Below are 25,192 nucleotides of genomic sequence, written 5' to 3' on the forward strand. Positions count from 1 at the left end.
CACTTGTTGCACTGGGTCTGCTGCTGCTTGTTAGAAGCTGGGACTGATTAGGAGATAAATCTGGAAAATAAGTGCCACCAGCCTCAGCCTCCCCACCTGCCACCGAAGGTCCCTCACGCACACTGGATGGCAGTAGCCTCCATGGAAATCGAAGCCAGTGATGGCCTGCACGCAGTCGATGCCCAGCTTGCGGGCCACACGGTGCAAGTTAGGCAGGTTCATCTGGACACAGCCGATAGGCATCATGCTGGGCAGGAAGAGATACACGTTCCCAAACTCATTCCGAGGCACCTGCAGAGATGGGCATGCCAGGATGTAGCTGGATGGAAAACAGGGCAGCCTGCTCTGACCCCCCCCAGAGCTGTCCTTACCTTCCCGTCTACAGCCACAGGGGGCTGATACTCTTCTGTCTGCCAGTGACCATAGAGGGCCAAGTCATTGTAGTCATGCAGCTGGGGCTCCGAAAGCCGGGCTTTCCGGGCACGGTTGGAGAAGCCTTTCACCATCTACTCCAGAAGAAATGGCCAGGTTTTAAGAAAGGCTTTCTGCTCTGGGCGCTCAGTCCACACCAGGCACTGAGCGCTGTCATTCTGACACAAGTGTGCCTCCACTAGCTCCTGCAGGGCACTGCATGTTCTCTGTGCTGCCTCTTTCCTTTAGGGAGGGGAGGCTAAAACAAAACTTCCCTCTGTAGCCCAGGTTGGTCTCCAACTCCTGATCCTCCTGCCTCTGCTTGAGTCTGGAATTACAGGAGTGTCATCATGTCTGACGTCCATGCTTCATATTACTAATCTCAGTGAGCTAAGAGGTGTGGCCCACTCGCTATTCTGTCAACTTTCCAGACGTGCAATACAGGCACGAGTGATATGCCTAAAGTCACAGCTCAAGAAGGATTTTAAGTTCTGTCCTAAGTTCTCACTTCCATTACAATGAAAAAATAGCCTTAGAGATGAAGTGACTTACTTAAGGTACCATGGCTTATAGGATTTAACCCAGATAACTCCCCATCTCTGTAGAGTGATCAACAGCTATCTACCCTAGTGTCGCCTGTGGAAAGCAGTGTCTTGTCAGGATGTCCAGTGCACAGCAAAGGCCTAGCAGCCAAGACCTAGATTCTTCCTAGGGAGTTAAGGGGTGGGAGGAGGGGAGTGGCAAAATGAAGTTGCATAACACAGGAAGGGCAGCGCAGGCAATGGGCTAAGGATGGGTTCCTGGGCCTCGGCACACAGGCTGTTCTAGTGCAGGGGCCATCTTAGCAAGCTTTGCTGGTAAACGGTTACATAAGGCCTCTCTCATCCTTTAATTCTTTTCCTTTTAAAAACTTTTGAGAAAACCAGCCAGGCAGTGGTCGGCACACCTTTAATCTCAGCACTCAGGAGGCAGAGGCAGGTGGATCTCAGAGTTTGAGGCCAGCCTGGTCTACAGAGAGAGCTCCAGGCCAGCCAAGGCTACATAGAGAAACCCTGTCTTGGGGAGAAAAAACTAAACAAAACACCTTTGAGAAAAGCAGTCTTTAGATGAAAAGCCCACCGAAGGGACTCAAGCTTGGTATGGTCCAAGCTACATCTTATACACCACTGTGCAAGTCTAATCCTCGGGGACATAACCTCTCAACCACCCCTGTGGGACTCTGCAGACTTTTGGTCCTGACAGTTTCCTAAAGTAGTTGTTTGCTCTGGGTAGGTTTTACTTTAACTTGATACGACCTAGAGTCACGTGGGAAGAGGGACCTCAACTTGAGAATTACCCTGATCAGACTTGCCTTCAGCCATCTGAAAGAGATTGTCCTGATTGATGACTGATGTGACAGGGCCCAGCCTAGAGTGTGTAGCACCATACCCGGGCAGGTGGGTCTGGGCAATGTAAGAAAGCTAGCTGAGCAAGCAGGTAAGCAGAGTTTCTCCATGGTTCCTGCCTTGAATTCTCTCAATGATGGACTGTACTATAGAAGAGTAGGCCAAATAAGCCCTTCCCTCTTGCAACCTGCTTCTGATCATGGTAGTTACCACAGCATCAGAAAGCAAAGCAGGCCACTGTTCACCCAGCAGCGTTCTGTGAGGTTACTGAGCATCTCTGAGATAACACCACAGCACTCATGGACACAGATGGGGAAGAGGCAGTGCTTGCTGACAGAGCTCAGGCTGTATGGGGTGTAAGGAATGCAGGATAGAATGGGAACTGCAGCAGGAAAGACTGATTAGAACACGACTGGGAGAAAGGGCATTTAGGACCCCAGGACAGGGGGAGCAGCTTCATCTGGGGTCTGAACATGGTCTAAAAAGGAGAGGGGTGCCACAGCATCAATCATGAACTACGTGAGGCCACTGACTGATGTGATGGGCAGCTAGGGCAGGTTGGCCACACAGGGCACTATGCCCACAGAACTGTAACACAGGCAATGCATTTGATCTAGGAAGGAGACTTGACCATTACTCAAAAATGAGTCACTGTGGCAGAAGCCAGGATGATGGAAATCAGAACAAAGGGAGAAATCTGGGGTCATTCTAGAAGTGTGCTGTTATATGACTAATGAGGGGACTTGTCTGAACTGAGATACTGAAAGTTACACACAGAATTACATGTAAGGACTGTATGAAATTTAAGTATCTCAGACATTTTTACATATTTATATAACACATTAAAATGTTATTTTGAATATATTTAAATACTTTTTGTGATTTTTATATGGATACTAAAAATTGGTGTTTTGGGTAGTGGTGGCACTCTGGAGGCAGGGGCAGGTGGATCTCTGTGAGCTTGAGACCAGTCTGGTCTACACAGCAAATTCCAGGACAACCAAAGAAACAATGAGAAACCCTGTCTCAAAAAACCAAAACAACAACAATAAAAAACAAAAAGAAAAGAAAATCACTTTTTGCTGGGTGGTGGTGGCGCACATCATTAATCCCAGCACTCGGGAGGCAGAGGCAGGCAGATCTCTGTGAGTTCAAGGCCAGCCTGGTCGGTACAGAGTGAGTTCCAGGACAGCCAGGGTTACACAAAGAGACCCTCTCTCAAAAAGAAAAAAAAAAAAAAAAAGGGGGAGTTGTTTTGTTTTCCAAGACAGGGTTTCTCTATATAATAGCCCTGACTGTCCTGGAACTAACTTTGCAGACCAGGTTGACCTCAAACTCCAAGATCTGACCTGCCTCTGCCTCCCAGGTGCTGGGTTAAAGGCATGGGCCATTTTGACTACTAAAACTTGTAAATGCCTGACTCTTACTGTAATTCCACTGGATAGCACTAGTCTGCAAGGGAAAAGGTAGAAGGCAGCTCCCAGCAGGCCTCTGGGTCCAGCAGGCAGCTCCATGCACTCAAGCCACTACTGGTAGCAGCCTTTATTAAATCCTGCCACCACTTCCCACCAAGCTGAGGCCCACCACCAGCTCCACAGTTACAGCCCCACCAAGGTTCTGACCCACCAGGACTCTGCTGTAATCTGACAAAGAACAGTAAATGGGTATATAATGGCCACTGTGCTCTGCTATCATGATTGAGCCAATGCCTGGAGGAATGTCTATAACACCTTGCTGAGTTCATGGCCTTCATAGGTAACTGACCTAAAGATGTCCTTAGAGTCAGAGACAAGTGCTAAGAGCAGGGCCTATGAGTCCTGCTGAACCCGGGATGTTACTAATTGCAAGGCCTACTGGCAAATCATATTCTATCTGAACTTTACCTTTCTCATCTGTAAAACTGACATCATGGCTTTGACTTCTAGGGTCACTGGAATGCAACAGATCACATATAAGCAAAATGCTTGGTAAACTGTCATACAGGGTAACCTCTCTGTGAAGCAGAGCTTGGACTTCAGAATAACCCAGCAACCCAGCTCTAACCTGCTGGCCATCAAGCTCACAGCATGAGTCTCCAAGCTACTTTTTGGCCTACAGCTCTTACTTGGAAAATCTATTTCCTAAAAATGCCTTATCAGTACTTTAAATGCTTATCTCCTCAAACCCTGCTCAAGGCAAAGAGCAGGCTATTTCCGGCTGCCTAACTGGGCATGCCTATCCAGCAGCACTTCCTCACTACCTCTCCTCCCCAACTCTTGTAGCCAGCAAGATCTCTGTCCCTGCAGGCAGCTCGCTTACCTTGTAGGGCACTTCTCCAAGTCGCACCACTCTTGCTTGCTTCAGCCATGTGTCCCTGGAGTGCAGAGTATGCACACAATCCCTAGGGAAGATGAAGGACACACTCAGTGCACACTGGAAGTGGAAGGCCTCTCTGGGTCTCACCTGAGCTTGTATATAGCTGAGGTGGGCACAGCCCTGCCAATTCTCCTCCCAGGCTTTCCCTCTCACCTGGAGCAGGCCCTTCCTGTACCACACAGTGCAAACAGCCTCACTTCAGACTGCCTGTGCCCCCCTGCGGCCCTCACCCAGCTGGAGCTTTCTTCCTGAGGCTTCATACCTAGCTTCGGCTGCCCTTTTCCCAGGACAAGCTCTCTCTGTGGCTTGTGGTATAAGGTGAAAGCCAGCACCAGCAGGTGGCAACACTCACCAAGGAGTAACTGCTGAGGGTTGCCCACTGCTCAACAACATGGGGACATGTGAATGCTGAGGTAAACTCAGAAGACTATGGGAAACTACCTGAAGAAGTGAACAGACTGTGGTGGAGGGAGATGCATATACAAGCAACAAATGACTCGGGGCCTGTGCTTAGGGCAGTCTGTCTGGGTTCACCATCCCTGAGCTCAGCGCCATACCACAGGCCTACAATCCTCCATTGCCAAGCCTTTTTCAACAGACATGCCCAGCTCCTCTTCAGCTTGCATCGGATCTCCAGACATCAGGAACCTGCTCCACGACCTGAGCTTTGCTCATGTGCTTTCTAGTGCTGTTTATCAAACCTGCAGCCCAGCCCAGCCCAGCGCAGCATGGGGACTCCACTGAGAGCTAGGCAGTCCCTTTCCACCTTCCTAAGCCTCAGCAGCCTTGTTCATCAGCCAGGATGAGCAGCTCATCCTCTACCTCACAGGGTTGCTGCTGGGGTAGCACTTCTGTTAGGACAGAGGCTCACCCTGCACTCCACTGGAGCCAGATCATCTTTGATGGCCTAAAGGACTCAGAAAGGGACAGACAAGGTAATGTGCAGAGGTTCACTGATAAGCATCCTGTGGCTACTCCTAAGAAACAAAGCCAGGAAGTGCACACAGCACTCCGATTGAATGGCAGCTTCTAATTACTGGAATGGCTATTCCCTTGACTTCTGGTGAGGACAGTGACTGGCACCATTGTGCTGGGGGAAGGGGAGATGTGAATGGTGTGGCCACTGAGGAAACAGTTCAGCCATTTTCCATAAATTTCTACAGTATGCAAAACATGGACTCAACTAACATACATGGCAGCATTGCTCCCAACAGCCTAGAGGAGGGGCCTGAGCAACCACTGACATGAACAATTCCCTCTCAGGCAGGGAATACTCAGTTTTAAGGAAGGAGAGGTCAGGAAAGTGACTCAAGGGTAAAGGTCTGGTGTGACTCCCCAACAGGGCTCAAAGCAGGACCTGTTCACCGTCAGAGGGCTTACCCACATGAGGGGTCTCTACATTTCTTGTCTGTGCCTCTTGTTTCCCATTTATTTAAAGCAGCTTCTATGCTTTGGTTCTTGCACTTCAGTGTTTTTAAAAATCCCTTCTTTCATTTGTTTTCTACTACTAATGCTCAAAATCTCTGCTTCTATCTTTTCCCCTCAGCTCTAAATTCTATTCATCTTTCTCCAGTTTTCACTTTGTAAATATCGTACATTCGTTTTTACTTAAGGTACTTTTCTGGTGGCTTCTTTTGCCTGCAGTACTCTAGCACACACAGAGCACCTTTCCAGCCACTCTTGAGGACAAGCCCAGCAGCACCAGGCACACTTACTGTTGTGTGGCCACCTTGTTCATTACAGATAGGGCTCGGCACTCCCTCCCTTCTGTTTTGATGTGCATTAGCTAAGAGGAGCACTTCTTATGGCCTTATATTTTAGCTGACCCACATTTACATACATTTCCCCTCAGCTCTCTGCTCTTGGCCTTTTGGTACATGTTTTGATTTGTGAGCTCTAATTTCTTCTTCACAGTACACACATACCGTGTCTCACCCCTGAGAATACTGTTAATGGCAGAACCTATGCAACAGGTGCTAGTCCCAGGCCACCAGGAGGACAAGGAGGATGCTTCACACACCTGGAGTAGACAGCTTCTCCCCGACAATACCCAAGGACTGCAGCTGTCTCTGGGTAGATGGCCTGGAATTTCAAGAGGTGACGCTTCAGGGCATAGAGAGGGTGGTTCTTGTATGTGCTGATGGAGGTGGGCAAAGGCTGGTCCAGGTGCTTCTCCTGAAACTGCAAAGGCCAGACAGACTCTGGTGAGCACGGAAGGGGATATGAGTGGGCTGGTATACATGAACCTGTTCTAACAACAAACTGTGGAGTCCAGACCCATCAGTGACATTGCCAGTCACTATGGTTGTGAGAGGCACCAAGGATAAACCCTAACCCAAGAAGCACTAGTAGGTGTGATATGCACCAGCATCAGAAAAGCACCTGTCTCCAATCCTCAGACACCTAAGCCTTAACAGAACAAGTCCACTCTACTCCATATCTTCACAGGAGAGAGTGCCAACTTCTCTACTATAAGGCCTGACCTCAGTGGCATCGTCATCTTACAGCAAAAGCAGGTTCGAAGGCTTACGGCAACCGCCCTGCAGCTTTTCTGATACTCACACAAGCCTTGCACGTCACTAACAATTCTGGTTATCAGAGGAAATCCCACTGCTATAAAGCAAATGCTGTTTCCCAAGCTGGATTAAGCCTTCTCTTGGCCTCCCTTCAAAACACCAGGGAGCTCTTACAGACTGGCACCATTGTGTTGATTGTTGTTTTTGTTTTTGTTTTTTTGGGTTTTTTGCCAACTTGACACAAACCTAGACATATCTGGGAAGAGGGAACCCCCAACTGAGGAATCGCCTCCATCAGATTGGCCTATGGGCAAGTCTATGGGACATTTTCTTGACTGCCGACTGATGTCGGAGGCCCAGCCCACTGTGGGAAGTGCACCCTGAGCGAGTGGTCCTGCAAGGTATAAAGGGATGTGAGCACAGAGCAAGTCGGTAAGCAGCCTTCCTCCATGGTTCCGCCTCTACTCCTGCTTGAGTTCCTGCCCTCAAGGATAGACTATGAGGGGAATATGTAAGCCAAATGTTGGTGTGATAATTACATATAATCAAATAAATAGAAAAGCACATATTTCTATGGCTAATATAAATATATTCAGAACTATATCATTAAACCACACCAAGATACCAGCATACTACTGGGCATGGTTGTGAGCAGAAAAGGACAGCCTGACTGCTGCCCAGTGTTGAGCCTGCCCTGGGCAGCCGTGTCTTACCTCCAGGTCTTCCTTCTTCTCCCTCTCCTTAAGTGGGCTCTGATAGGGTCTCAAGGTCTCAGCCCACCACTCAGCGTCAACCCGGCACTTGCGGGTTGCAGTCATCCAGGCTGGGTCATACCTCTGAGTGACATCTCGGACCCAGCCATCATTGTCAATGCCTACAACATAGGTCATGGGTTTGGTGGCATATTTGTAACAGGTCAGAGGCTGGGCCACCACACCATGCACACAGTCCACACACACCCACTTTGCTTGTGGCTCACAGAACACCTCCAGCCACTGGTCAACACCAGCGGCTTTCCTATCTCCTGTCTCTTCGCCACCACTGGAAACCTTCTTGCCTCTCTTGCTGCCTGAAGAGCTTGAAGATGCTGCTGGAAAACTTGGTGGGTCATGCTTGGAGGCACTCTGGGACCTGGCCTTTGTCCTCTGAGGAACTGGGGTCCTCTTCTGCTTTCGATCCTCATCAGAGGAATGCTGGCCTTCGCCGCTGGAGAGTTCAAAATCAGAGCCACTGCTGTCCTCATCGCTCCCACTCTCCTCTTTGTAAGACACCTTGGCGGTCACCCGCCGCTGCCGGGCATGTACACGGCTCTGGGTTTTCGGCTTGGCTTCCTCTCCCTCACTGCCGGAGGGCTTTCTCCTCTGCCTGCTGCCCACAGCCTTGCTTCTCTTTCCTCTGGCATTTGTCTTGTCACTGTCCTCAGGAAAGGTTTCCTCTTGTTTGATTCTTTTGCTGGTCTTGGGTCTGTTGTGGCTTTCTAGAACTTGACTGGAAGGTTCTGAAGAGCCTCCAGGACTCTCTAAGGATGTCTCCTTGGAAGATTTCTTCCCCTGAAACAATAAGAAATTTTGGTACACCTGGGCATCATGCTGTATACCTGCGATTCCAGTACTTGGGAGGTACAGGGAGGATAATCAGGAGTTCAAGGTCATCTTCAACTACAGTGACTCTGAGGCAAATCTGAGCTAGATGAGACTCTCTCTCAAAAAACAGAGCAGGAAAGAGGAGGGAGAGAGATATTAATTTTGCTGTTTTCTGTCTTAGTTTTCCATAATTTAGCTAGCTTATGATAACTAACCTCCATTATTGCAGGAATTAGATGACAAGACACCCCAGTTGGGCAGCACTGACATCTTTCCTCACATATTTCAGAAGGCAGAGTCATTTACCCACCAGCCCTCCACTGTGCTCGTGAGGACGGGCGACTCTCTACTTGGTCCGCAGGCTAGAAACAACAGCCCGGAAACCAACCCTCTCAGATGACTCGGTGCACACCAAGCTCAGGGTGCTAACCACTCACTTGTGTGTCCATCTCCTCCAACACAGAGGACGTGCAAAGCAGGCTCAAAGGAGCCCAGGCTGCATGAATACCAACTCTTAAAAGTATGACATCATTAGACTGGAAAAATAGCTCAGTGCCAAGCCTGACAACCTGAGTTCAATTCCTAGGATTCACACATTGGAAGAAAAGCCAATGTCCGTAAATTGTCCTCTGACCTCCATAGGTATCATCATACATACACACACACACACACACACACACACACACACACACACACACACACGTAAGATCAATATAATAAAAAATGGTAATGGCCAATTTTCTTTTAAATATGCAATTTCCTCACTCTTTCCTGGTGGCAACTCCTTTTCTTTAGAGGACCAAGGACCTCACCTTTGTCACAGATGACTTCAGTGGAATGGGCTGTAGAGACAACACCAGTCGTGTGAGCAGTTGCAGAGCCCGAAGAATCAGAAGAAATATCTATGATGACAAGACAGGATATATGTAACTGGATAATGTAAGGAGGCTAACCCAATGCACTCTGCTGCTTAGATAGGAGAGGGTGGAAACCACCCCGGGACAGGGCACCAGCCCTCGGGACACTGTGGTAAACGACACTGCAGAGACCCAGCTCACAGGAAAAGTCACCATTTTCCTAAGCAGGGTTACACATAAATATAGACGAGCTGTACACTCGACAGCACCTGTCACTGGCTACATATTGTCAGAGTCTCTTCCTGCTTACTTCTCTTTTCATTGGCCTGTAGTCAACACGTGTTATAGAAAGTAAAATGAAGCAGTCAGGGAAGAAAATGTGGAAATACAGATTCGCCAGGTTACACGTCTGCTCTCTCTTTTGTACTCCCCACACTGAATCTTTTACCTGGAGGCCATAGCTCTGACCTGTGAGGATGGGAGCTGTCCCCTCAGGGACAAGCCTCATGGTGACATCAATAATACACTGCAGTAAGGTCTCCCCCAGACCTCCACACTAGCTCCTGACCACTCTCATCAGTTACTATAACACCCTGGTGAGAAAGAGGTGAAGACCGGAAATAGGAAGGTAGGCCATCTCACAAGCCATGTGACCATGGAAAAGCTATTACTGTGACTTCCTTTATCTGGATTTTAAAAAAGCGTCATGTAAAGCAGCAGTCCTATGGTGGTGGCATATATCCCTAACCCAGCGCCCAGGAGACTGAGGCAGAAGTCATGATTCTGGGCCAGCTTGAGCTACATCAGAGACCCTGTCTGAACTAAGCAAGAGCTGAGGGAAGCAGCTCAATGGCAGAGCACGCTTAGCACCCTCAAGTCCCTGGCTCTAATCCCTGACATATCCCTGCAAACTTGTGAAGACCACCAAAGATAAAGACCAAAAAGCCATCCAATCTAGAAGAAATTAAGGGACTCAACAACTCAGTGCAGCGGGGTGTCCTGCACAGGAAAAGGCAAGGCTTGGTACTGTCTGTAGTCTGGCTGGCAACACTGCTCCCAGGTAGCTTCTTAGTTCCTTGGAGATAGGGCAGGAATAAACTAGCATGGGCTACCAGCTGTGTGGTGCCCCAACAAAGGTTCTTCACCTGAGGCAACCCCTGCTTCTCCTTTCCCACAGCTCTAACAAGCTGATGAGAGGGTAATGAGGATGACAGTACCTGGTATTATTACATTCTTCAAAACCAAATCGCAGGAGGTCTAAGGCCAGACATGCAAATGCAAAGTCCAGTCTCTGTGCAGCTAACAGGCATCCTCCAAGGATGATGACATATTTCATTCCTGTTAATGAGCAGTACCACTAGAGGAACCACTTACATGAACCAACTCCTCCTCATCCCTCACAGAGTAAATGGCGATTCTCCTCTCCAAGGTTGTCTGCAGGCTGTCCTGCTCACTGGCCGAAAGATCCTCATTGACTGTGAAGGTTCCAATGAACCTGGGAAGAGACCAGGTACTTTTCTATAGAGGGGTCAAGGTGAAGGAGAAGTTCTAGTCTTTTACAGCCAACAAAACCAACAGCAAGCTGCGGGAGGAGGGGGGCACACACCTTTAATCCCAGCACTCAGGAAGCAGAAGTAGGCAAATCTCTGTGAGTTTGAGGCCAACCTGGTTCACAGAGCAAGTTCCAGGACAGGCTCCAAAGCTACAGACAAACCCTGTCTCAAAAAACCATAACTAAAAAAAAAAAAAGTAGCAAGTGACTTCTAGACTCACCTACCTACAATGGCTCTTCTCAACCCTGTTAGCCAAAGCTGACTATCACTGAAGACCACCTACTTGGGCACTCTTTCCATACTGCCCACCTGAGGGAAGCACCCTGTTTCCTGCATTCCTTTGCCTCAGAACTCCTCATATGACTCTAAGTATACAGTGCATATGGGTCCCCTGCCAGCCCAGGCTCTCTTCTAGGTCACGGTCATCCTAATGCTTACCTCTCCTCAATGTCATGCCCCTTCCTGATGCCAGCTGATCACTACAGAACTGGCCTGAACCAGCCCAAGAGAAATCCAACCCTATATGCCAGCTCCGGAGGACAGTAGATAGCCTTACCACTTCACCAGGTTTGAGAGGAAGCAGATGTCCCTGTCTTGAAGTGGCACCTTGGTAAAGTGAGTTGGGATGATTGAGAGGCCAATGGCCAGCAGATCTGGCTGGCGGCAGATGCTATTTCGATAGAAGCCACTGGCCAGCAGGCACAATAGGTGAACCTGAGAAGTGGGGAGCAAGAGCCCAGCATGGAGGGAGAGCTGAAGACAGCAGGGATATTGCTGGCAAGTTTGACAGGAAACATCGGCTATGCTTCTACACACAGCAAGTACAAAGGCTGGCATCAGCCATATCCCAAGGCTTTGTGTCTCCTCTCTTCTCACTCCCTCGAAGAATTCATCAGTTCACAAAAAGAACTTTCCCTCTTAGCAACAATCCCTTTTACAGGCACACTACAGGGTTTTCAGATGGAGCGTCACACCACCTGAGTCTGCTGCAGTGAGTGCAAACAGGCTGCTCAGAGAACCAACTGGAGGCCAGGCATCAATCATCCTGCTCATCTGCACCCACCCTCCATTACTAGGCACCCTCCTTAGCTCCTGCCCTCCAACCTCAAGCTCACCCTTCACAACTTCCTGCAATGACAGTAAGGCTGTGTGCTCTCTCCACCTCCACATACAGCTGTCTACTCCCTCCACCTCCTTCCCTCAGCACACCATTCTTCTCCACACCAAGGTGAAGGGAGCTCCACTTAGCTGCCTTCTGTAAGCCCGGCCCCCAGGATGGCACCTAACTTCATGCAGGCCTGTCACCTCTGGACCCACTCTTCTGGCCATCACCTTGTGCATGTTCTCCTGAACTTCCTTATTGAAGCGCTTCATCATCCTCCGCAGGTACGTCTCCAGCTCCATCTTCATCTTCTCACTGAAACACAGTGAGAAACCCAAGACTGAAGCAGGAAACCGCAACTCCTCCCGTGGCATGGGAGCCACTTGCCCCGCTTCCTATACAAGGCTGTGCCACTCAGCTAACTCAGCAGCAGCCACCATCTGCTCCTTCTCTATGGAGAGAAGAGGAAGCCCTGAGTGACTGCTGTCCTTAGGTGTGTTACTGATATGGGAATGGCCATGTCAAGGATTCATGGGAAAATGGCAAAGCTACCCCTTGCCCACGAGACTCAAAGATAAGGCAAAGGTTTCACCTTCCCTGGGGGGTTATATAACCTCCACCTTCCTATGGATGTTAATGTGTATGCAGGAAATGTTCACCTAGCTCCCCTCCATGTTTACTGCTCCCCTACAGACTGCTCCTGCTGAGATGACCTGACCCTGTTCCCTTGATCCAGCTGTCCACCATAAATCCTGCCTCCTTTGTTTATCTCTATGTAATAACCCTGCCTTCCTGTTCAACTCTACAAAATAAACACACTGAGCTTCTGAAAGACTGAGCTTTCTCAGTCTAAGATCCTAGACCACCTGACCAGCTTTCTGTCCATGTCTCTGTCTTTTCTTCACTTCTTTCTTGCCCCAGTCTGGTCTGTCCCTGTAGCCATGCAGGATGGAACACTTTCCACCTGCAAACTGCTCACAGACTCCTGTGCAGCCCTGGATGCAGCATTTCCCATCTGTAAACCCACTCTTAGACACTGTGCAGCCTATAGACCAACTCCTCCCAACACGCTATGCGTCACCCACAGGCCTCAAGTTTCCTTCCTTCAGAATCCTAACTGACTCCTCCTCAAACCACCACACTGATTAAATTAAAAGAGGCATTTACGTGGCTGTTCTGCAAAATCTTTCACCGGGGACCTATCGACCTTCAGGAAAGCCTTGCATTTCCTGAAAGACATAATGCCTCCCTCCTCCCTGCCTAACAACACTATCTTGTGTGCTCCATTTTCCTAGGTCACCAGAGGCTACAGAGGAACTGGGCACCCTGGGAAGGGTGTGTGCTCCTTCCATAGTGGGCACCATCTCAATTCTTGTAGCGATATGTGGAAGGAAAAGTGTGAGTGTCATATCAACCTACAGGGATTTAGGTCTTGGGTCTTCCACTCTCTGGCTAAGTGGCTCCTGGACTGTCACTTAAGCTCTCTGAGCCTCTCATTTATAATCCTGCTCTGAGAATCAGGTAAACTAAGAGATGAACAAAGTGCTCAGTCCTTGGCATGGACCCCCATCCCCCCCCAGACAGTCCCCCAGCCCCCCACGTCTCCTTTCAGCCCTACAGGCAAACCTAGGCTCTCCCCTCTGACATGCAAAGGCTTTCTCCGTGTATCTACTGCCTGTTTTCAGGACAGGAACACAGAAGCCGGGCCCAGCCTACCTTCTCTCCCGTGCCTTCGCCTGCTCCGGTGTTTCAATTTCTATCTCCACTGCCTTCACAGGCAGGACAGACTGTAAGGTGGCGGGATTTTCTTCAGTGTCCAGCACAGGCTCAGTAAGTTCTAGCAACAGTAATTTTAAAAGTTAATAACAATCATTGGGGCTGGAGAGATGGCTCAGTGGTTTAGAGGACTGACTGTAGAGGACCTGAGTTCAATTCCCAGCACCTACATGGTGGCTCATAACCATTTGTAACTCCAGTTCCAGGGGATTCAACACTCTCTTCTGGCCTCCACAGGCAGCAGGCATATAGTGCACCGACTTATATATGCAGGCAAAATACTTATACACATGAAGTAAATAATAAGAGTAGCTAGTACAGGGAACACTATCAGGGTTCTCCTAGGAAAAACAAAGTCAGGAATAGACAGGGAAGTTCCTGAGATGCCCAATTGTTTTTCTGACAAAACCAGAATATTCTAAAAAGCAAAAGCCAGGACTTTTCAAAGCAGGCATTGTTCTACAAAGCCAAAGCAGAAAGAAGGAAAAAGAAAATGCCAAGCATGGTGGCACACATCTGTAATCGCAGCACTCAGCAAACTGAGACCAGAGGTCCTATGGGCCAGGTCAGCCTGGACTGCATAGCAAGTCCTGAAAAAACAAGGGCTGGGGGCTGGCAAGATGGCACGCATCCTGAAGACCTGAGTCTGGGCTGGATCCACAAGGTGGCAGAAACTCCTGAGAGCTGTCTTCTGATCTACACACGCACGCACGCACGCACGCATACACGCACGCACGTGCTCACTTTTTAAATTCAAAACCCCCCAAAAACAAGGGACAGGAGTGGCAGTGCTGTGGCAGAACACCTCCCTAGTATTCCTAAAACCACGGGTTTAATCCCTAGCACAACAAGTAATTAATAAAGGTAGTACATGGTGAGGGCTTTAGATTAAAAAGAAAAAACTACAAATGCATAATTTCTAATATGGACCTGGATTAGCAAAAAAGAAAACAACAGCGCTCTAAGGGCATTTTTGTAACAATTGAGGGTTGTTTTTCACATTTTTGGGTGTGAGGAGGTTGCTCTGCCAGGTAAGATATAGCTATCTTTTAGAAAAGGAATACTGAAGGGTTGCTGAAACTCATTTTCAAATAGCTACAGATAGAAAGACACATTAAGGCCAGGTGTTGGTGGTGCACACCTTTAATCCCAGCACTCAGAGGTAGAGGCAGGTGGACCTCTGTGAGTTCGAGGCCAGCCTGGTCTACAGAGCAAGTTCCAGGACAGCCTCCAAAATATTACAGAGAAATCCTGTTTCGAACTCCCTTCCCCCCAAAAGAAAGACACATTAAGCCTGATGGTGGTGACGCATGCCTTTAATCCCAGCACTCGGGAGGCAGAGGCAGGCTGATCTCTGTGAGTTGGAGAGTTGGAGGCCAACCTGGTCTACAGAACAAGTTCCAGGACAGGCTCCAAAACTACACAGAGAAACCCTGTCTGGAAAATAAAAAAATAAAAATAAAAGACATATTAATATAAAGGACAAGGTATGCAAACTACTCTCTTTTCTTGGTAGATTTGAACTTGTCAAAATAAAATGTTGAGGGGATGGGCATGCCCCACAGAAGGGATTAACATTAGCTACCACTCTCACCGTGAGGACTTGGGGCTCAGGCCTACTGCACCTGCAGACTTCCTCCCCAAACCCTAGAGCCCGACCGGGCATAGTCCAGTCACATACAGTTTACCGAATGCCGCCAGTGAAAAACTGCCCCAGACAAGCAAAGAACTTGCTCACACAGCCGTGTGGGGTAGTCAGGGCTGGAGTCGGGACTACCAAACTCCTGCAGCTGCACCCCCTCCAGCCTCGCCTGTTTACAGCTCCTTACTAAGTCCGGTGGAGGCAACACACAGGCTTCTCTAGCAACCCGTGGAGTTTTGTTACTTAAAGAAGTCCCTACTGCAACTGTATCTTGTCTTTGTTTCCAAGAAAAACAAGATTGCAACATGTGATGTGACTTGGCTCCAAGCAGCAGAGAATGAGCTTGGAAAACAAGACAGACACTTTACCTTCCACCTCCTCCCAGTCATCCTCGCTGTCCTCATCTTCATCACTGCCTTCATCCTCTCTCTTTGGGTGCTTCTTTGACTTCTTACAGTCACCTGGAGAGTCCCTGCGTATGGATCAAAGATGCAGAAGGCTCACATATCCTAGTGCCACACTCGGGCTTAGCAGAGCCCACAAGATTTCTTCTCTGTTGACTACTGCAATCATATCCATGAAGGTGACAGAGAGCTGGCTCTCAAAGTCTTAAGACGGGAGGTGGAAAGAGCTCAAGTATAAGACTAGCCCGTTACAAAGCAAGATTTTTGTTTCTTAAAACAAATCCAGAACTTACTAACTCACAATCCATGTGGGGGGAAAAAAAGGCCAGGCTGTGGTGGTGCACGCCTTTAATCCCAGCACTTGGGAAGCGGAGGCAGGAGGATCTCTGTGAATTCCAGGCCAGCCTGGTCTCAAAGAGAGTTCCAGGACGGCCAAGGATGTTACACAGAGAAACCCTGTCTTGAAAAACCAAAAGAAAAAAGAAAAAATGCTGTGCCTTGAAATGATGAGGGAAAAATTAAGCCGCACGGTCAGAGGAGCCTCAGAAAGCTGAGGTAACTGTGCACAAATGCACATAGCTGGGGGTCAGGAGAAGAGAGGTCCACGTCAGCCGAGCTGCCTGTGACCAGCTCAGAGAATGCTCTTCTCCCATTAGGAAATGTAGCCCAAAGGCACTGAAGCTGGCGCATCTCAAACAAGACAAGTCAGGTGTGCTCATGTGTGAACCCATGGCCAGGACCAGGTGGGCAGCTGTGAGCAGGGGAAACCCATGCAGATAAGCAGCTGGCTGGACAGCAACAAGCAAGGTGGGCAGTTGCCAGAATGTTGACATACTTCTGCAGATTCACAGGTAAATCCCCTCTACAGTTCTGGGTTACTTTTGGCTTGTGTAAACATTATGATACTTGTTATCAAGAGGAAACAGCCAAGATTTTAGCACAGACACTTAAAATGATCTCAGTCTTGAGCTCCAATAACATTTTGGTTTTGTTTGCTACTTTTTCTCAATGCCATGGCAACAAAATTTCCCCCATGTCAAATAGTAGAAATGGTTCTAAACTACAGGTTGGACCAGTCAACCCTCAGTTGAGAAGAAAGGGGATCCAGAGCCTTCCTTGGCAGCTCTTGACCTATGTTTGTATGGATATTCCCAGAGAGAGAATTCAACAACCGAGGGGGGGCAACAGGAAGCATTATGCACCATGGTGGAGAAGCTGCTGGCTTTCCCTGGCTCTTTCCCTGGCCCACTACTGCCCTCTGCTGGACTGTTCTCCCATCACCTACAGCAGGTCGGATTTATTTAGGAGCAAACAGCTTTCCTCTATTCACCTACCCTCCAGCTTGCCTAGGCTGGATAATGAACTAGTCTCATGTTCTGTCCCTCATCCTGAAATAAGAGCATTAGCTTCCCAAGGGCATGCAGCAGCTGGAAAAATACAGGTCTAGCCCTAGATGCCACAGGCCCTGTAAACACAAATGAAGTTCACAGCTCTAGCTGAGGCCCAAGAGGACTGATCACCCTAGAGGGGGGCAAACCTGGATACAATGTATTGTTGTAAGTAACTGCCACCTGGCAGACATGGCACACTCCTCAGCAGCAGCAGCAGAACACGGGAGCAGAAAGACAGGAGCTTGTGAAAACTAGAGCTGATGGCTTCAGACAAGCATCAGAAGGGACAAAGCGACTCCAGGTGGAGGGAACAAGAGTGCAACACAGGGGGAGAAGAGGGCAGGAAGTGGAGCTCAGTGATCAGTGCTGGCTTACAACACAGGAGGCCTCGGGTTTGATCCCCCAAACTATGAAAAATGAAAAAATAAATAAAAGGGCATCAGGGGACAAGAATGTGCCCGACGAATGCTCAAAGTCCAGCTGGACTGCAGTTGCCAGTGCCAACACCGAGGTGGCAGGAAGCTGCCTCACTGTTGAGTATCTGTGAATGGAAAGCGCACTGGACCAGGAGTCAGGAACCCTGAATTCGGAATTCTGCTCCTGAGTGTGCTACTAGCTAGCTGTATGTGTGACCAGGGGTAAGTCACTCGCTGTGAGCTGCTGTGGAGTAACCCTTCTGTACACTGGGAATGAACAGTGGTCTTTATGCAGTCCCCACTCAATTAAAACTAAAGCTGAATGTGGAGTTGGAGTGTGGCTCTTTCCTTCTCTAAACCCAAGTATATTTGTTAAAATAAAATTCAAAGTCTCTGTCTCAAATCAGAAGAACCACCTGGAATGGGACAGAAGAAAACCGAAATCTAGGGACTATTATATTGTCACTAATCTCATATTCCTCAGATTTATTTTGACTCCTTAAAACTTTTTTTAAGTATACATACTATCTCAAAATTTAAACTTTCTGTTTTGATATTAATGATATTATAAAGTACTAATTCTAACCTTAGACTTCATGTAGCTTCCTATATGTAATTTTAGGCTTGAGTTTAAAGAGAGATTTATGAATTAAGCCTGGATATCCCAGATGTATTTAATAGATTATGGTCCTTTAACCTCCCTAAGATTTACAGCATATGACACTTAATATGTTTAAGTTTTCTGGAGTGAACAATAAACATTCCTAACAGTGATCACTGAAGTCTCCAAAAGGATGATGGGGCCCCACATTGTGGTAACGCCAGTTTATCGGCTGATAAGCACCACCCAAAGATGGACTCTGGACTACAAACTGATCAGAATAATTCCAAGGGTCCCTGAGAGATGCAGCTGCCCCCCAGACATCAGGAAGTGATTTAAAAAATACAACACCCACATTCCCAAGAGATGGGGTGTATGGTTTGTGGTCTTTCACGGGTTATGGATATTTGTCATCCTGTGGGGGACATTGGTTACAAATTGTTACTGAGTATGGTCAAAAAAAGGCGGGGGATAGATATGACAGGATTAAAAAGTTAGATTGTTGAATCTACTTTCAAACTAAAAAAGCAGTTACTAATCTTAAATAATTTACATTGGTATGGATTTTAGTTTATTGATACAAATTTAAAGTTAATTTTATACTGTATGTATATTTCTACTCTTGTTTAAGGTATTGTGTTTATACAACTCATTTAAAAATGTAATGTATAACTAAGAAATACAGATAGTAGTCAACTATAATCAAATTTATAGTCTTGTTAGGTATGTCTTCAAGGTCATACACAAATATATTTAGATAGATAGATAAATGGTCTTCAAATACTTCAAAGACCTACAGACTATGGCATTTAATATATTTAATAACATAAGGTTTTTCATGAAAGTGAGACACATCTGTTCCTGGAAGCACCAATCTACTTCAGAAAAAATAACGGCCATCAAAGAAACTCCATATGGAGTTTATTTTCTTTATAGCCATGTGGGCAAAGAAACTGCCCCTGTCTCAATTGGTGACAATATACTATCCAAACTAGACTAGCAAGCAGGACACAAGAGAGGTGACTGCCAAACTTTGCCAAGACAAGGTAAGACAGTTCTTCAGAATTCCTTGCTTCACAGGAAAGTCTGTCAGAAATGCTAGGTGTATAGGCCAGAGTTAGATGCCCCAATGTTACAGAGGAAGAACTCTGGGTGACTGTCTGATGTCCCTGTCATTAGGTGACATTTCACCCTTCTGGGTTCCTTGATGGAGTTAAAGACTAAATAGTTAAACTTATAGCTTTCCTTAGTTCTGATAAAAACAAATTAGGTGTAAAACTTTAGATTCACCAAGATAAGACAGATAATATAGTATTTTCTCTAATTTTGCCAAATACAAATAGACTGGATACAGCAAATACAAGTCTTACTTGAGAACTGTTTTTGTTGTATATAATTTTCCTGTGTTAAAGCTAAAACCTTCCTTTTTAATTAGACAAAACTGGAAAAATGCTGTGAAATAATCCTACTATACACTGTGTGAATACACGTCACTATGATTGGTTTAATAAACATGCTGACTGACCAATAGCTGAAGATGATAGTTAGGTGAGAAAGCCAAATGAGATGGGAGGAAGAAGGGTGGAGTCAGGGGAATCACCAGCCAGACAGAGGGAGCAGGAGATGAATGTGGCATACTAACAAAGGTACTGCTATGTGGCAGAGTGTAAATAAAGAATATGGGTCAGTTTAAAATATAAGACCTAGTTAGTGATAAGCCTGAGCTACTGGCCAAGCATTTGTAATTAATATTAAGACTCTGGGTGATTATTTGAGGGCAGCTGTGGGACAGGAAAACTCAACAGGAAACTCTGAGGTCTACAGCTGGAAATACTTAAAGACTCTCCTTCTTCCCACATCCCCTTAGAGAGCAAAGAATGACTGCCATTATCCTCCCTTCTCTGATGGGAACAACTGTGACTGGGTTCTGTGTTTGGTCATCTCACCTGAAGTCGTCCTCATCGCTGAGAACTTCCTCTTTTGGAGCCTTGAGATTCTCAGATTTAGTAGTGGCTTTGGTCGCTTTCTTTTTTGATGGACCCTTTGTGGGGTCTCCTGGATCACTGCAGCCTCTCTTCCTTTTTCTTTGGGAAACTTTGGAGAGAACGCACTTCTTTGGGGGTTTCTGTTTCTCATCTTCAAAATCATCTAGGTAACAACACAGAGCAAGGGGTGATGGGTGGTTTGGAAGGAGGAGGCAGTGTGACTTTTGGGCAAGAATCTCCACAACCACATCTGTCACCCATCCCCTGGTCACCATCTTGTGTCTAGGCAGCACACAATGCTCAGCCTTCACCTGAAGCTTCCTCTATGATCACAATAAAAACCACACAAATCAAATGCAGAGCCCCATGTGCCATAGGGAAGTGCTACCACCCAGCTACACTACTAGAAGACTCTTTCTTATTCTATTTCTTCTAAAACAGAAACTACCCTATGACTAAAACTCATAATTCCTATCTCAAAGGAAATGTAAGGGAAAAACCTTGAATCTACTCAATGACACCTTGCTCGCCAACCATCGGCCAAGACCTAGTAGAATCTACCACTCAGGTGAGACCCTTCCAGTTCACAAACCTCTTTGCACCTTACTTTTACAATTCTTTCTGACACATTCTAAACCAAACTCTGCTCAAAGTACTCTGCCACTCTAACCTAGATGGTGCTTCTATACTAACTGCCTCAGCAGACTCAAGAGTTGGAATAGGACTGTGAATGTTTCTAAACTACTTGGTATCACTACCAAGGTTTTTGATTTCTGAAATATCTGCATCAACTTTACAGGTTCAAATGATCAACAGATCCAAAGGAGAAACAAAAGCCTTCCCACAAATCTGTTTCAATTGACTTTGGAAAATAACATAGATTAGCTATGATTAAGACTCCAAAAGGGGCCTGGCAGTGGTGGCATACACCTTTGATCCCTGCACCCAGGAGGCAGAGGCAGGCAGATCCCTATGAGTTTGAGGCCAGCCTGGTCTACAGAGTGAGTTCCAGAACAGCGAAGGTTACACAGAGAAACCCTGTTCTGTTTTTTAAAAAAGACTCAAAAGAGAGTGCAGAATTAAGCTGAAATATTAAATTAACCCATTCTGGTCATTCATGGTTTATCTTGCTGACTCTCAGGGCATGTATTCATATTCTCAGAAAATGTATTTTTACATGTGGGGGAAAGCAAAGACTTTTCCGTTAGATCTACAGGGACTGGTAATTTAATTCAACTAAAATTCACATTATACAAACATTTGTTTTATGTTAGGTAAATCACTAATTCTTGTGTCTTTTTTTTTTTAATTCAAAGACAGGATCTAAAACTTGTGATGATTCTCCTGCCTCAGCAATTTCCATGTTTTAAACACTTTGATTACAAGGACAAACAAGCACTGAGAAAATAGTTCCTAGGCACTAGCAAACTTGTCATCTGAAAGGCAGAGAGGCTGCTTCTGTGTTTTGGAAAGGTGGGGGATGTAAAGGGAATCAGATGATGCTTATTGTCTTAGGGTTTATATTTCTGTGACAAACCACCATGGCCAAAGCAACTTGGGGAGGAAAGGATTTATTGGGCCTCCACTTCCACAGCCCTGTTCATCACAGAAAGAAGTCAGGACAGGAAACTCAAACAGGACGAGGGCTGGAGGCTCAGGAGCTGATGCAGAGGTCATGGAGGGGTGCTGCTTACTGGCTTGCTCCTCATGGCTTGCTCAGTCTGCTTTCCTATGGAAGGACCACTGGCCCAGGGATGACACCACTCACAATGGGCTGGGCCCTCCTACTTTAATCACTAAGAAAATTCCTTAAGGGTCTGCTTGCAATTGGATCCAATGGATGCAATTTTTTTTAAATTGAGGTTCCCATCTCTCTGATGACTTTAGCTTGTGTCAATCTGACATAAAACTATCCAGCACACTTACAGTATCAAATTTTCCCCAAAATAAATATCCAGGGGAGCATGGTGGTATTTACCTGTGATCCAAGCCCTAGGAGAATGAAGAAAGATGATTGCCAAAAGTCATAGTCCAGCCTGCACTACAAAGCAAGAACCTGCCTCAAAACATAAGCCAAGCAAACCAAACCCAAACACCCTGAATATCCTACCATGAAATGATTAACTCACCCTGGGAAATGTAACTTTTTGTTGTTGTTGCTAAGGCAGGCTCTTGCTATATAGCCTTGACTGGTCTCAAACTCACTCTGTAGACCAGGCTGGCCTCAAGCTCACAAAGATCTGCCTACCTCTGCCTCCTGAGCGCTGGGATTAAAGGTGCACCACCACTCTTGGTTTAATTAAATCATTAAGATAATGGAAAAGTGATATAATCTGATGTTCAGTATGAAATGTTGTTTTGGCTGAGTGTGAAAAAGCACAGGCAGCAAGGAAATGGACCTCTATTCTGCACTGGAAATCTTTAGTGGCTTTTCAGTATTTTTTGCTGTTTATTTTTTGCAGGATGCAGGGGAGTAGGAGTAGGGTAGCCTCTCAACACATCTCCAGAATAGTTTCCAAAATTAAGAGCTAACTAGCATACCTAACGAGTCTCCTTGAGCTCAGTCATTTCACCAGTTCAAGAATTAACACTGTGGCCGGGTGTTGGTGGCACACGCCTTTAATCCCAGCACTCGGGAGGCAGAGGCAGGCGGATCTCTGTGAGTTCGAGGCCAGCCTGGTCTACAAGAGTTAGTTCCAGGACAGCCTCCAAAGCCACAGAGAAACCGTGTCTCGAAAAACCAAAAAAAAAAAAAAAAAAAAAAAAAAATTAACACTGTGGTTTCCTCACTGTGCTGTGGAGACTTAAGGGCAGGCATGTACATCTTCTCAGAACTCCCCAAGGTACTCAGGATGAATTCAGATTCCTTAGTTCGATCTTCAGGCTGAGATCCCTGACCTGCAATCACCTCGATTTCCATATTTCATCTCTTCAAACTGCGCACAGCCAAGAGTCTTTAAGCATCCTATTCTCTTTGCATAGGACTCGCCCCCTTGCACTTACCACCGCACTTCCAAAGCAGAGTTCAAAATTACACAAAGTGATTCGCTACAGCACCTGGACACTAACACTGCCTCTTCCCCAGACCTCTGGCAGTCAGATGGGAGCAACTGGTTTTACTCATCATATGTTTTTTCCTCTCTTTTAAATCTTATTATGTTGACCTTATTCTCCTCCCCAAAGAATATCAGCATCCTAGTAGCAGAAGCCTTGCCTGCTTCATTTACTGTATACTCCCAGTACTTAGAGCAGTGGTGGGAAATCACTGAGTAGTTAGAGAAACTAATGACTTTCCCAATGAAGACATTAACAGAGGGAAAAAATATCTGAAGAGGAGCCTACTGGGCAACAAGGTGAATGATGATGTTCTTTATTCCCAACTATCAAAAGGAGCTAAGCCTCATCTTCATTTGTATGCACGGGAGTGCTCCTCAACTTTTCCATGTAGAAACTACCTAACTGGCAGACACCACATAACAGATGCTCAAGAAATGTCTTCGATGAGTAAATGAAGACGGTGAAGCTTCTTAAGTATAGAGTAAGCCAAGGCCTCTAATGTTTAGGAAATATTACTGTTTCCTAGTTGACAATGAATTTACAATCTGTACGGAATCCAATTCCAGGGTAGTAGGAGCCATGGGGTGGGTATGGGGGGTCAATACACTAGTCACATTTTCTATCTAGTTATTTTAGAAGGTCTAGCTATCCCTTCTAGCAGCATGCACTTTGCATATTTAAAAATGGTTTTTGCAGGACAAAAGAGATAGCTCAGTAGTTAAGAGCACTTGCTGCCCCTCCTAGAGAACCCAAGTTCAATTCCCAACACCGGAACAGCAGCTCACAACCTTTTGTAACTCCAGTTCTATCTAGCCTCTGCAGGCACCGCCCACACATTGTGCACAGACATGCATGCAGGCAAACACACATATGCATAAAATAAAAAATAGTAAAGTGTTTTTCCTGGGATGTAAACGAGAGGAAGAACAAAATAGGATGAGGAGGGAAATGGGCTTTGTTTTTATGAAGCTTATATTTTACTCAAGCAATAAGAAATGACGATCTCTGCAGAATGTGAGGCAGACAGGGAAGTCACTGCGATTCTGTGGTAGAGGGCACCTAGGAATGACTACTTTAAGATGGCCATGGAGCGTCTTAGACCTCAAGTAGAGAAGAAATTAGATCCCGAAACAGCGATGAAGAACATCCTACGGCAAAGAAACACTGAAGGCCAAGCCTCCTGATAAACAAACAGTAATATTCAAAGAACAGAAGGGCGGTCACTAAGAGGCAGGCATGGTGGCATCTGTAATCCCTGCGATCAGGAGGATGAGACAGGAAAACCCAGAGCTCTAGGCCAGGCTGCTGTTTAACATAAGAATATCTGGAAGAGAGACATGCTAAGTGAGGTAGATGTTATAGACGGAGAGCATACTAAGTGAGGTAGATGCTATACGTGGAGAGCATACATCTAAGAAGGTTTTAAGTAAGAAGACCAAGGCATATGCGGTCTGGTTGCTGTCCTACATCATTTGGCTGCTGGATGGAGATCTGATGCAGAGGGGAACTCACTCAACTAGAAAACGACATGAACAGGATACCAGCTATGAAATTAGGAGAATTAGGTACATATTTCAGTGATTCCGAAGCTGAACTGGACCTCCTGACGAACTGGCAGTTAAGAAAAGGCAATGTTTAAACAGGTGGGTGAAGGAGATATTTATTGAGCTGGAAATGTTTTAAGGGAGAATTGGAGCTTTTCCTTGGTTCAAGACCAAGGTAAGAAGCGCATCGCAAATCTTGGGCCGATTCTAGCACTACAAGGTCTCTCTCTGTTCTAGTTTTGGTGTCTCTGAGACTCCGGGCAACTGCGAGGTTTTTTCCTGCTCGGCCCGTAACACTTGCCAAAAGGCTGGACTTGGCCCTAGGGGTTACGGTGGGGTCAGGGCTGATGGTAGACGCCGCGCATCCGGCCATGGAGACCTTCCGCCCGCTGCCCGCCCCAGCCTCCGCCACCATAGCCTTGCATGTCCCAGACTCAGCCTCTCACCCGCGTAGCTCTCCTCAGGCCGGGATGCTTTGTTGTTCTCGGCTTCTCGGCCGCGCCCCCGCCGCCTTCCGCCTGCAGGACGTTTTGGAGCCATGCTGCCGCTCAGCGCCACTCCTGATTACCGCGGCCGGCCGCAGCGAGTCTCGGCGTGCTCACTCCGCCCCGAGG

General features: G+C 46.9%; 1 protein-coding gene across 2 annotated transcripts in view; it reads right to left on the minus strand.

Annotated features, from left to right (window-relative positions):
* Xpc (XPC complex subunit, DNA damage recognition and repair factor) overlaps positions 1 to 25,189 on the minus strand; it is a 28,366-nt gene extending 3,177 nt beyond the window's left edge. The window contains exons 1-13 of one of the 2 annotated variants that reach the window (XM_040738458.1): positions 25,025 to 25,188; positions 19,939 to 20,140; positions 15,549 to 15,652; positions 13,479 to 13,599; positions 11,993 to 12,077; positions 11,217 to 11,374; positions 10,482 to 10,602; positions 9,063 to 9,152; positions 7,381 to 8,217; positions 6,172 to 6,332; positions 4,095 to 4,176; positions 372 to 506; positions 122 to 291 (exon numbers count right to left, since the gene is read on the minus strand). In XM_040738458.1, the coding sequence (XP_040594392.1) occupies positions 122 to 291; positions 372 to 506; positions 4,095 to 4,176; positions 6,172 to 6,332; positions 7,381 to 8,217; positions 9,063 to 9,152; positions 10,482 to 10,602; positions 11,217 to 11,374; positions 11,993 to 12,077; positions 13,479 to 13,599; positions 15,549 to 15,652; positions 19,939 to 20,140; positions 25,025 to 25,118 (2,360 nt within the window). In that variant the 5' untranslated portion in view covers positions 25,119 to 25,188. Of the gene's footprint in view, positions 1 to 96; positions 292 to 371; positions 507 to 4,094; positions 4,177 to 6,171; positions 6,333 to 7,380; positions 8,218 to 9,062; positions 9,153 to 10,481; positions 10,603 to 11,216; positions 11,375 to 11,992; positions 12,078 to 13,478; positions 13,600 to 15,548; positions 15,653 to 19,938; positions 20,141 to 25,024 lie in introns of both variants that reach the window. The other variant, XM_040738459.1, reaches the window with a different exon arrangement.
* Between the last annotated feature and the right edge of the window lie 3 nt (positions 25,190 to 25,192).

The sequence above is a fragment of the Mesocricetus auratus genome, unplaced genomic scaffold, assembly GCF_017639785.1.
Source record: "Mesocricetus auratus isolate SY011 unplaced genomic scaffold, BCM_Maur_2.0 Super-Scaffold_100676, whole genome shotgun sequence".
NCBI classification, from domain to species: Eukaryota; Metazoa; Chordata; class Mammalia; order Rodentia; family Cricetidae; genus Mesocricetus; species Mesocricetus auratus.